General features: G+C 36.8%; 2 protein-coding genes and 1 long non-coding RNA gene across 3 annotated transcripts in view; 2 read left to right on the forward strand and 1 right to left on the reverse strand.

Moving 5' to 3' along the window:
- The first annotated feature begins 4652 nt into the window (after nucleotides 1-4652).
- On the forward strand, nucleotides 4653-8561 carry si:dkey-264d12.4 (epithelial membrane protein 3). The gene is made up of 5 exons (XM_024270432.2): nucleotides 4653-5459; nucleotides 6377-6492; nucleotides 6676-6778; nucleotides 6853-6993; nucleotides 8354-8561. Exons 2-5 carry the CDS (start codon nucleotides 6415-6417, stop codon nucleotides 8527-8529), a joined length of 498 nt encoding a protein of 165 aa, XP_024126200.1. The 5' UTR covers nucleotides 4653-5459; nucleotides 6377-6414; the 3' UTR covers nucleotides 8530-8561.
- A 1359-nt stretch (nucleotides 8562-9920) lies between these two features.
- fam83e (family with sequence similarity 83 member E) overlaps nucleotides 9921-12924 on the forward strand; it is an 11477-nt gene continuing 8473 nt past the window's right edge. The window contains exon 1 of the mRNA XM_024269153.2: nucleotides 9921-11288. Coding sequence (XP_024124921.1) covers nucleotides 10839-11288 — 450 coding nt within the window. The 5' untranslated portion in view covers nucleotides 9921-10838. The remainder of the gene's footprint in view (nucleotides 11289-12924) is intronic.
- Nucleotides 12367-12924, reverse strand: part of LOC118598786 — a 1760-nt gene continuing 1202 nt past the window's right edge. Inside the window, exon 2 of the long non-coding RNA XR_004947921.1 lies at nucleotides 12367-12488. This is a non-coding gene — a long non-coding RNA (uncharacterized LOC118598786). The remainder of the gene's footprint in view (nucleotides 12489-12924) is intronic.

A 12924-nucleotide genomic window follows, 5' to 3' on the forward strand; every position in this document is an offset into this window, starting at 1 on the left:
TGAAGATAAAACTCTAACTAGAACTAACCAGAATGCATGAATGCATTGTCATTAAAATCACTGAGCATTTTTGTTATCTTTGGTTCATTTACAACAAAGAGATGTCTGAATTAAAGATGTTATCATGTTAAAACGTGCATATAAACACCTTGATGTGACGTCAAAAGCTGCAGCTGCTCCCTGAGCTCGTCGTTCTCATCTTGTATTTCTTGAGACAACTCTTTTTTCTGCTCGGTAAAGATCCGGATCTGCTCCAGAGACTTCCGCACCTTTCAGAAAGACAGTCCAAAGTCAGTGGAAATTATTATTCTCTGAATAATAATAGCAAGCATCACTAATACTTGGATTTAGATGGTTGGGGACTGGTGCACAGGTTTACTTAAGTGGATTAGGTGCTTTATCTTATCCACTTGTCAGTCGATACCGACGTTTTATTTCGGCCAAAACAATACTTTTACAAGATTTCTTTTGACACAAATGGACAGTTTTCTGAACACTTCTTATAGCAGACATCTTCAGATTACAGAAACAACTCAATCTGTTTGACAAACCTGATTACAAAAGGCAAAAACTCAGTTTAACTCACATAGATGTTACTTTATGTTAGCACTAAACTGTCAAACATATCTATTTCATTGGAAAAATGCAACATTTTTCTGAAGACTTTCCTAAAGATCCACTTCTAATTTATTCTCTACATAACTACAATAAATGTTCTTATTTATTTATATACATCTGCTGTTGCACTTTAGGCACAAAAGACATCACAGAGAGGGAACTATAGTTCTTTATTTCATTTTTATGTCAAAGACATTCATAGAAACAAACTGTGTGAAAGGCTGATTATAGTGTCTACTGATGTATAGAAGTTCAATTTAAGGATTTTAAGACCTTCTTAAGAGGACTTCAAATTAGGGTTGTGAACGATAACGTGTTAAAGCATACAATTTATCAAAAAGAATTAAAAAAAAAAAAATAATAATATTAAGCACGTTTCACGGAGCGGCAGTCCTTCTCTTCGCCTTGCAGGCTTTTATTGTGAAACACTGAAACACTTCGTCAAGCATTATCCCACTTATACCATGGTTATTTACAAAAGACATAGATATTTAGTTGGTTTTTAGTACTTTAATCTTGTCATTTTGTTTTGGTTTTAATTGATTGACAGCCTTAATTAAAAATAAATGTTCCAAATGTACAGTTTTGTGTGATTTCGTCTCGTGATAATTCACAGATAATAACTGGTCTGCAAATACTACAACTAAAACAAACAAAAATTAATCGCAATTAATTTGTTTCTCAGGTTTGCGATTAATTAAAGTTTTTTATTCGATTCCCGGCCCTACTTAAAATCTAGACTGTACGTACAAAGAAACTGAAACAGCTAGATTCTGGTGTTTCTTGCTACAAACATTCGATTCGATTGCCATGGTCCCCATTGTGCCTATTTTCAATATTTTTCGGCAAACTGTTCATTTTGCTTCATAAGTCCTAAAACTAACTGGTTTTAGCAAAAGCAAAACAGCTAATTGAGATGAAACAATTTTGACCAGTTCACAACCTTAAGACATAGAAAATCATGGATTTGTGTTTTTTTTTTTTTGGTGATAGAAAGTTACATCAAATTGACAAGAAAATGTAATCCTTTTTAATGCAGTATTTTAGTTCACTTCCTTATAATATTTTTTAAGGATCCGCAGACATCCTGCTGAAGCATCTCAGATGTCATTTTGCTTTTTTTAACCATTATTTAAACAGAACGTTGAAAACAACGCCAGTTGACCAACGTGCTGCACAAAAACAATATCATCCCAACAAAACAACAACAATTAAAGTAAAAAAACAACATTTAAAACATATGTAAACAAATAATTAAGGCGGAAATTGTTGTCGCCTCAACATGGCTTTATATGTGCAACATTAGAGCTCACTCTCAGCTGACAGTTTCTTTTCCTGTTGCGCATCACTCAACACTTATCGGTGTGTATATGCAAACAGACGCCAGGCCCTGACCGAACTTGTAGCTCAGAAGTGAACGCTTACTTCAGCCAGCTCTGCTGAGTGCTGGGAGCGGTGTTCTTCCAGATCTTTAGTCACAGCACTCAAGAGACTCCTCGTCTGCTGGAGGGAACGCCACAAGAAACACAGCTGAGCCTCTGAAGACGCATCAGGAGAAAGTCCTTCTTCCCTGAACCACGCGGAAATCTGCCTTAATTCCTGGAGATGACGAAGCAATTAATATCAACTAATTAATATCATGATGACAGCTGTCCTTGATTTGACCTTTTCTAGACATTTAAATACATTCTTCTTTCTGCTACTTTTCGTCTATTAACAGTTTTTGTATTATTTTGATGTTATGTATTGTTCCCAAATGAAATACGTTTTAAAAAATTTGAAAGAGAATAACTTAAATATGGATTTGCCATCAGTTGACCTATGAGTTAAATACTCCTCTCATTTTTAAATAAAAAAACTTTATTAGATATAAACACATTTATAAAACATACAGACAAGCACATACAGTAAGGAATGTGTAAATAAGAAGCGATAAGTTGACAAATAGTAAAAGGAGAGAATAATAAATTAAATTAAACAACACATTTAAAAATGCATAATTTTTTATAATAGTTTTATAAAATTGATGAAATAAAACAAAACAAAAAATAGAAAAATCTTTATGAATCTGCACTTATGTAAATACAATTTTGCATTTTTTTTTTAAATTACCACTATCATTTTAGGAATCATGTTATTGTGTGTTGTCACATTTTATGATGTTGTTATGATCATTGTGACACAATAAACAAAAACTAGGCAAAATGACGGAACTAAAATCTTTTTTTGGGTAAGCTTTTGTACGGAGCTCTAATGTATTCATTTTATTCTTATTTGTGAAAATGTTGCGATACTTAAATCATTAAAATGCAAAGAAACCCGGAAAGTGTTCAAACTCAGCTTTTATTTTGAAGTTCTCGCATTGGTTTGGTCCATTATATATTAAGTCTATGGTTTGGTCACGGACTATGAAAACCTTTCAACTTAAAGGCACGGTGCAGTCGACTTTTTAAATAGCTGGAGTACAAATTAAAGTTTTTAAAATATAGAAGCTTGCATGTTTACAGAAACAGACGCATTTTAGGACGAAAAGCTTCGACTCGGAAGAAGCTACGAAATTTTTTGTGCATCAATAAATCAAAGTAACGGAACCATTTCCTGTACCTCTGTTTGTGCCATCGTTCCGCACCAAGAACCCAGGATTTTTGCGTTTTCACGTGGATGCATTCATCTCAGAGAGAAAATTAAAAGTTATTCGCTTCCCAAAACAGCGTTGAGTCTGAGAACGATGCTTTCTGCTGGTTATCAGACCGTCGTCGGTACGTCATGTAGGGGCGCGTTCACTGCGCGACCGTTTTCTTCTGAACTCCGTCAAAGAAAGCGCGAAGTATACTGAAAGGTTTTTTGAAGAAGCATACGTTTTTTTGTAGCAGTTTGTTTTTAAATGTCAGCTGTGCTTTCTTTTTTGTGGTTCTTGCTCAAAACATTGGTTGCTGCTATGATTGCATCAATGTGTGGTTGGCATTTTTCCGACGGTTCCTGAATGTGTCAGCAGTCGCATTCAAAATCAATCATTTGTGTGAAAACCTGGTGAAAAGACACACGAAAAACGTATTTTTGAACAATTTCATTATTTAACAAGAAGAGTACCTGCGATAATGCTATTGTGAATGTTTTTTGCTGAATGTAGTCACTGAAGAGGCTGAAGCTTTTTGCTGAAACTGGTGATGCAATTTAATTTTTGAAGGGATGCTGAGAGTGCAAAAGCTATTTGCAATGTTAAATGTGCTGAAAGACTGGAAATGTCATTAAAGAACTATGAAAGAGCACTTAAGTTGACCTAAATTTGAGAAAAAAGTATAGTAAAATTACTTCAAAATCCTTAACACATCCCAATTTTGCAAAAGATATTTACTGTGTTGCTTAACTATAGCAAAATTCCAAAATAGCCTCTGTAAACTAAGTTAGTTGAAAATGTTAGCCTGTTGCAAAAATAGAAGCTAAACTCTAAGTTAGCATGTAAAAATCTCAATAAACTAGCCAAAAAACTTTGCATGTTGCTAAAATATTAGCTAAACTCCAAATTTGCATAAAAAACTTCAGTAGATGCCAAATTAGCCAAAAAGTTAGCTCATTGCTGAAATACTAGTTAAACTCCAACATAGTCTAAAGTTCCTCAGTAAACTAAACTAGTCAAAAACATTATCATGTTGCTAAAATTAATATAAACTCCAAATTAGCCATAAAACCTCAGTAGACAACAAATTAGCCAAAAGGGTCAGCATGTTGCTAAAAAATGAGCTAAACTCCAAATTAGCATAAAAAACCTCAGTAGATGCTAAATTAGTCAAAAAGCTAGCACGTTGCTTAAATACAAGCTAAACTCCAAAATAGCTTAAAATTCCTCAGTAAGCTAAACTAGTCAAAAATGTTAGTCTGTTGCTAAAATAGAAGCTAAACTCTTAATTAGCCTGACAAATAGGCCAAAAACGTTAGCATGTTGCTAAAATATTTGGAAAACTCAATTTTTTGACAATATATTTAAAGGCTTGTTTCTAATCTACTTAAAATTTTAAAATTGGAAGACTTTCTCATTTATTTCCAATGGGGCATATTTTGCTCAATATTTCAAAAACTATAAAGTTTATCAATTCCAAAAATACAAGCAGTAATATCCTGAACAACCTTAATGTTTTGTTACCAAGATTGCTGAAATTGTTAAAAGTGTCACTGAGGTTTGTCGAAAACAGAAAAGAGATTTTATTCATATTAAAAAAGCTAAACATTATTTACTTACTGTTATGACTACATTATTAAAACACCACAAAAAAACAAAAAAAAATTATTTTTGGTGTTAATTTAGGAGGAAAAACTCTTTGGGTGGTTCCTGGTTGTTCTCTGGTTAGATTGGAATTCTTGGACATTTACAACCAAAGACAGTAATCGCCCTTTTCCTGTCTAACAGTTGCCTCATGCAGGAGGAGTTTCTTGCACTAGAAAGCATGTGGAGAACAGGCACTAAAGTTTCTAACACTACCCTCACCAAAAACATCCTGAACAACTTACAAACCCAGCTTTGGATAAAACATGCTTCAGGGTTTGATTCCTTTTTCTGGTTTTTGCTCAGACGTTTCTGCTGTTCAGCAGAGGAGAATAGCTGCTGTGTTTATATAGGTCCAGAGGAATGCTGTTTGTGGCATTGAACTGGTCCAGACCACAGATTTGAAAGGGAGGGAAGGGGCACTTTTGAGGAAATGGGTGTAGAGTACAGCCGTCTCCTGCACCCGTATGATCAACTTTTAGAGCTCAAGTATCAGGAAGTATAAGGAGAGAAGAAGAAAGAGGCAACAACGGAAAGAAAAACAAGATTTGCTCAGACTTCAAAGCTCTGAAAGACACAGGTAAGACTTTCCGGTACAATGTTGGTGCATTTCCACACTTTCTGTGTTCAATCTGCTCAGTCAGTCAGTCAGTTAGTACCAGGACTGTTATGTAACTGGGATGAATTCAGATGTTGCAGCCAAAATCGTGTTACTTTTTTTGAGGAAAACAAAAGTAAGGACAAATTGTGAGGTTTTACGGTGCAGAGAATGCATCTCCCTCAGACGTTTCATTTCAAGAGTATCCAAAAAAATGAGAAAACAAAGAGAAAACATCAAAGCTGTGAAATGAGTGTAACTCGGATGAATTGAACAATTGCATAATTTTAGTCTCTGACAGATCAAAAAGCTATGCTAATCTAAAAAATATGAGGAAAAAAAGAGTAGAATAGAATTAGAATACAATTCAACTTTCCACATGTCTCAAGTAAACAGCAACGAAATGCAGTTTATATCCATCCACAGTGCTTTAGCAGGTATAAATATATGTATATGGGTTTCTGTCACCCACCATCATATTATTTTATTTTCTATGTTTTGATCGCCTATTTTGTACAAGAAGTCGCTTTTTATATGTAGAATACATAAAAATAAATCTTTAATTGGGAATTCAACTTTTGTAAAATACATTTTTTAAAATAATTTTCTACTTTTCAAAGTTTAATTTGCTGTTAAAGACCATTTTTAATTACATACAAGTCACAAGGACAAAAGATGTCGCTGGTTCTCTTTAGAAGGTGGTCAATAGATGCTTGTGGGATTGTCTCCATTGGAGAAGTTCTTTGACACTAAAGAGGTCAAGTTACTCTGACCTGCTGATCCATCAGTAGAAGCAGTAGTAGAAGGAAGAGATTTCGTTAGAACAAATCTGTAGATCTACACATCTATGACTAATACACGTATGAAAGTTTGATTGTATCTTTGTGAAAACATCACAGGGTTGTTCTGGACAAAAGCTGGGCCCTGTGAAGAAACCATGGTTTGTCTTCTTGTGTTCATAATCGTGCTGCATCTGGTCAGCCTGGCCATGCTCCTCATAGCCACTCTGGAGAAGGTGAGGGAGACACCCAGCTGGTCATGTTTTACCTCAGTTCTACCCTAGATGTCAGCGTCACACCCTTTTTAGCATCAGATTTTCTGTCTCTCACATGTGTTGGATTGTACCCTATCTTTGTATGGAAAGTCAGTAATGATCACCATGTTTTAGTAGCTTACAAATATTTATTTTTTTCCACAGTCTTGGTGGATATGGGCAGATTCAGAAATCACTGATCTCTGGTACAACTGTTTCCATGACAACGCCACAGACTCCTGGTTGTGCGCAGCCACGACTGAAAGTGGTAACTCATCAAACGTCATAAGTTGCCAAAATGTAAAACAAACTGGTAATACTTGTGTGATTCTGTCCTCCCAGACTGGCTCCAGTCAGTTCAGGCCCTCATGGTCCTCTCAGTGGTCTTCTCTTCTGTCTCACTCCTGGTTTTTCTGGGTCAGTTGTTCACTTTGACCAGAGGGAGCCTCTTCTACTTCACAGCTCTGTGTCAGGCCTTCGCAGGTAACATGAACAACTTTACTCTATTGTTGACAATTATGGCTGGGTATCGCCAATCATTTCCAGAATCGATTGAATTCGATTCAAACTTTTTAAAAAATTATTTCAATCCTCTCAATTTGTTTGGATTGAAATTAGAGTTTACACATAGCATACAGAGTTACATGGATTCTCAAACAGAGAAGCTCCATCAATTGTTCTGCCTCTCTTGGAGGGCGTTTCAGTTTGACCACTAGGTGGCAACCACCCTATATCATTACACCTTAGACAGACAGTATGAGTAAAAATTGTGTTTTAGACCACAGATGGTTGCTTACATTTTTTTCCCTAAAAGAGTTTGGAAAATTCATGCCTGTGAGTATATAAAAATAATATAGTCAGCAATGTATGTTTAGGTCAACTGGGTGTTACCATTAGCCGTCCTATGGGAAAACCCATCGTATGTTAGCATTAAGCTAGCGGATTTTATAATAATGCCTTATGTCTCTACTCTCTACTTTTCTCTCTACTTTTTTGGATCGATTATTGATCTATTTGGCTTAGATCAATTCAGATAAATTAATTGATTTTATCACTAATGACAATAGCACATTAATTGTCAATTAAATCTTTATTTATCTGTGCGACTTGTGATCCATCAGTAAACATTTTGGTAGATGGGCAACATAAAATGTAAATAGTGAAAGGCCCACTCAATGAAAATCCTGTTTTTGGTGTTTTTAACATGTTTTTGTGGAATTTTTTCTGATGATGGAGGATAAATTCATCCTAAAATTGCATTTCTGAGTATCTCTTTAATTAAACCATTGTGAACCAGGAGTAGACAAAAAATGCTGATTCAAAAAAGGTTGAGGCTGTGCAACAATCGGTGGGCAACAAGCTCTCTGCTCCGTTATGATTCATCCACTTGCAGACAAATAGATCCATGAACGCCTTTGTATTCCACATCTGAGCTGGTATCTGGCTCAGAACTGTACGGATGGACAGCTCCGATATTGGTCGCCATTTTTGTTGCACCACTAATGTTAGCTTGGAGTTGTGAGGGGCCGTATGCTAGCAGAAGAGCGTGTTAGCCAAGGGATGATAGGAAATCGAGGTTGGCTTACTCAGTCCCGCCCACAACTCAAAGGTGGATTTCTAATTCAATTTTATTTATGGAACCTTAATGAACTATTGCCACTCTGCAGAAACTATGTCCTGAAAATGTTTTATTTTTATAATAAAAAGACCACTGGGAATGCTTTTAGCATAGATCAATAGATGATTGGACTTTAACATAAATTCAAATTATTTTCATTTAAACACTGAGAATCATGACAACCTTTACCTTTTTCTCTATGACCTTTACTTCTGAAACTCACAGGTTTCACAGATTTCGCAGCCTGCCTCATCTTCGCCTTCCACAGAAAGGAGATCCTGAGTGATTCCAGAGATCTGAGCAAAGGACGCTTTGGCTACTGCTTTGTTCTGGCGTGGCTGTGTGTCCCTCTGCTGCTCGTTACTGGAGTCCTGTACATTCACCTGCGCAAAAAGCAGTAAGCCTTGAAAATAAAATAAAGTTTTTTAAAAAATCTCTGTTCAATTTTTTACTTCTCTAGAAAATTACAAGGAAATGACATAATTCAAAGTGAGTTCAGACCTGAAATGACTTCACCCAGTAGCTAACAACAAGCAGGTGAAAGACAACAGTGTGCTGGGATTGAAATCACAATATTGTGTAGCATTAGTAACAGAGACAATTAAAAATGAACAAGAAAAGTTGCATTAGCTACAATAATGCAAGTGTGATGCTTTTTTGCTGAAAGTAGTTGCTTAAGATACAGAAGCTTTTTGATGAAAATGGTGACGCAATTTACTTTAATTTCTGGAGGGATTTGCTGAATATCCAAAAGTTATTTGCAAAATGTTAAATTTGCTAAAAGACTGGAAATTTTGTGAAAGAACTATGAAAGAGCACTGAAGTTGTTCTGAAAAATTTGCAGTAAAATTGCTTAAAAATCCCCAATACATGCCAATTTTGCTAAAATATTTAGTGTGTTCCTTAAATATGAGCTAAACTCCAAATTAGCCCAAAAAACCTTAGTAGATGCCAGGTTAGCCAAAAAAGTTAGCACGTTGCTTAAATATTAGCTAAACTTTCCTCAGGAAATAAGACAAAAACGCTAGCCTGGCGCTAAAATTAAGCTGACCTCTAAATTAGCCTATAAAAACCTCAGTAGACAACAAATTAGCCAAAAATGTTAGAATGTTACTAAAATATTAACTAAACTCCAAATTAGCATAACAAACTCAGTAGATGCAAAATTAGCCAAAAAGCTAGCACATTGATAAAATACTAGCTAGACTCCAAATAGCTTAAAATTCCTTAGTGAACTAAACTAGTCAAAAATGTTAGCCTGCTGCTAAAATATTAGCTAAATTTTAAATTAGCCTTTAAAAACCTCATTAGATTTTAGCCAAAAACGTTAGCATGTTGCTAAAATACTAAGTAAACTCTAAATTTGGGGAAAATTACTATAAAAGATTCAAACATAACCCATGAATATTTATTTAAAGGCTTGTTGCAATCTACTTACAATTTTGAAGTTTGAAGATCTTCTCATTTATTTCCTATGGGGGATATTTCACTCATTTTTTTATGTTAAAGTTTATGAATACCAAAAATTCAAGCAGTAATGTCCTGAACAACCTGAAAAAAACGTACGGAAAGGAGCAGGAGAATCACTGTAGTGTGAATGCTTAGCAAGCACAACAAATTAAATGGTGTGATTAATGGATTAATGCGCAGTACTCAGCTGACTTGATTCTGTTTTTCTTTAAGAACACTCCTTACTGCTCAGCTGGACTGACTGTGTATAGAAAAGGGCTGAACGCCTCTCACGTCCTCTTCAATGCTGACTTAAGCACTTCATGTGTCATAAAGAAGCGGTGTAATCTCCTGACGTAACAAAGCGCTGATGAAGAAGCTGCTCCCTGCTTTCCATTTCATCCTTCTGCAGAACAGGAGCACTTTTATCTGTTCATCTACACTTGCTTCCAACTAATTAGGGTTTTTTTTTTATTATTATTTCTGCAGTAGCTCGGGGCAGGTTGCCAGTCCACCACAGAGTTTGATGTGTACAAGTGGCAATCTGCCCATGCAGTGGCAGTTACGCTGAAAAATGCCCCTCGGCAGATTGCCATCAAAGTTACGCAAAAGATTAATTTCTGTGGAACCGAAAAAGAAAAATTTTTGTGTTTAGTCTGGGAAGTCTGAATCCTGCTCCTAGACCCACTGGTCAGGCTGAACTGGTCCAAAAAGCAAACTATTTGGCAAATGTCTGATAGACACACGTGGAGATCACTCAGGACTCACACATACACACATAGGTGGAGCATGGACTTAAACCAGAGAACACAAGGCTGTGCATTCATCAGTATGGAGTCTGGAAAGTCAAAGAAAACGACATGGAGTGATGACGGAGTAAAACAGTGTGTCAGCGCGACTGAATGAGTGGAATGTCAGCAACAAGGAGTGGAAGAGCAGGAGGAGTGTGGTGACACTCGGGCAGGGGAGGGGACAAGTGCAAAGCAGCTGCTGAGAGCTCAGGAGGAGCGTTCAGACCTGAGACACAGGTTCAAAAACACTACCAACACAGACAGACCTGCACCTCAACGAACTGCTGCTCCCTCTTTCTGTTTTCGGGGCAAAGAGATTGAGTGAACTCATCAAGGGAGTCTTCAAGACATGAGCAGTGTTCAGGACAGCTGTCGACAGTATGGAGATTCCTTTTTAGAGTTTGGATGGAGATGATTTCAAGCGTTGCTGACTCAGACGATCTGGAAAGACGACAAACAAACCTGCAGCCATGCCAAACTCACAAGAACTGAGCTTAGATGAAAATGCGGTCTTTCTGCCGGTGGACGAGTCCTCCACTGGGTTCCTTCACTCTGAGCGGGAGCGTGAAGCAGTGGAGGAACTCCTGAGCGCAGGAGCCGAGGCCTTCTACAGCACCATCGGGCCAGAGCGCTTTGGCTGCTTTCTATCTCCCGAAGAGGTCGGGCAGATGAGCAACTGGGTTCAGAACTGGGTTCAGCCAGAGGAGGAGAATGGACTGGAAAGGAACACGCTGGCGGAGGAGTACTGCTCCACCTACTTTCCTGAACCTTTTGACTTTCCAGCCCCAAATCTGGACCTGGGATGGCCGGAAGACCAGCCATGTGGGAAGAACAGCCTGATGGTTTACAGCAGTCCTCCTGTGGAGGGACAGCCACCCGTCAGGGAGATCATAAGAACACATTTGCAAGAAGCTAAAAAAGTAAGAAACATTTTTGTTCATTTTTAGGTAAATGGAACGCCAAGACATCTTAACTGGAACAGTTTCTGAACGTTTTGTTCTTTACAAAATCAAAAATAATGATTTTAAATAAACTAATTTTGAATAGTATTTTTAAAATATTTTCCAGAGTTTTTTTCTGCAATTGATAAATCATTTGAACAGAAACCTGCTTACACATTTGATTTTAGTTTCCTGTAGATCAGGGGTGTCCAAACTACGGCCTGGGAACCATTAAAGTATTTAATCTGGCCGACCCAATTAGAATAAACGATTTTGATGACCTGTGATAATATTTTATTTTCCCTATAGTTCAGGAGTCTCCCCATAGATGGCGCACTACAAATACATTCACCTTTGTTCAGGCACAGAAACGAATCCGAATTCTTTCCTTCTCCCTTCCCCTTTATTTAGCCCTCCAAACGGAGAGTTATGAAAAAAATAGTGTCTCACATTTCGTACGTCCCTTTAGTTCGATGATGTCATCAATAATCGCCAGTCCGCTAGCTTTAGCGCGGAACTTGAATATACATAACAAAGGTCATGCTACAATAAAAAGTCATTACTTACATTTAAAGCTAAACGTCTGTGCTTCAGAGCGCGCCCATGAGAAAAAAAGCGCTTTTCACCGCCGCACAGTTTATCTACCCTTGCATGGAGGACTTGTTAACCCTCTGCTTGGAGGGGGAAATTTAAAAATTACATTTTCTTGACACGACTTGCACTTAAACTCCGTCTTCATATGGAGGGAAAGAGAGAAGGGAAGAATTCGGATTGGGTCTTACTCTGCAATGATGCAATTTTTGAAGATTTATTGTTTTTCTGATATTTATCTGTGATTTCCAAGTCGGACGGTCATTTTTCTGATTATTCCATCACCACATGAACCCAGCATTTCCCTGAGGGACGTCAGCCCATTGGAGAAAATGGCACTAAAATAGGAACAAAAAAAGCTAATAGTTTAGTAGCAGGCTAACAGTCTTGAAATAAAAACTAAAAAATGTTTTGCTATAAAGTCATTTTCAATAGGCATGTTTTTGTCCTGATCCTGCGTTATTTCTTTTTTTTTTTACAAGGTGAATGACCAAAGCACACCACAAATCTTACCTTGGTCCTGCTCTTTTGTCAAATTTTGGAACCCTTTATGGCCTATGAGCAGGACCGGCCCTGAGCGTAGGCAACCTAGGCGGTCGCCTATGCCTGGAGGGGGGACCACATTGCAAAGATTTTTTTTCTTTTTTCTTTTATTTTTTTTACAATTTAACACACCAATCCTTTTATGTAAAAATTAAGGCTGTGAATATTAGCGCTTTAATGCATGTGATTAATTAAAAGGAATTAATGCTTTAATATGTATTAACGCAAATTAATCGAAGAAACAGTCCATGGCTTTAACTCAGGCTTCCATGGCTTACGTTAAAACATTTTGTCGGGTATTATCCCAATTATTCCATAGTCACTTACAAAATAAATAAATATTCAATCAGTTTTTAGTAGCTACTTCTTGCTATTATTGTGGTTTAGATCACATTTTCACAAAAAGTGGATTGTTATTCCATGGACTGCTGCCATATTGTACAAATAAATGTTACCTGGCAAAACATTGCAATTAATCATG

The sequence above is a fragment of the Oryzias melastigma genome, linkage group LG5 (genome assembly GCF_002922805.2).
Source record: "Oryzias melastigma strain HK-1 linkage group LG5, ASM292280v2, whole genome shotgun sequence".
Lineage (NCBI taxonomy): Eukaryota > Metazoa > Chordata > Actinopteri > Beloniformes > Adrianichthyidae > Oryzias > Oryzias melastigma.

What these genes read in the sequence shown, in the direction of transcription:
- si:dkey-264d12.4 (XM_024270432.2), top strand. Translation starts at nt 6,415, where the DNA reads ATGGTTTGTCTTCTTGTGTTCATAATCGTGCTGCATCTGGTCAGCCTG. An exon ending in CGCAGCCACGACTGAAAGTG is followed by an intron (nt 6,779 to 6,852) that starts GTAACTCATCAA and finishes CTGTCCTCCCAG; the next exon opens with ACTGGCTCCAGTCAGTTCAG. An exon ending in TCTGTGTCAGGCCTTCGCAG is followed by an intron (nt 6,994 to 8,353) that starts GTAACATGAACA and finishes TGAAACTCACAG; the next exon opens with GTTTCACAGATTTCGCAGCC.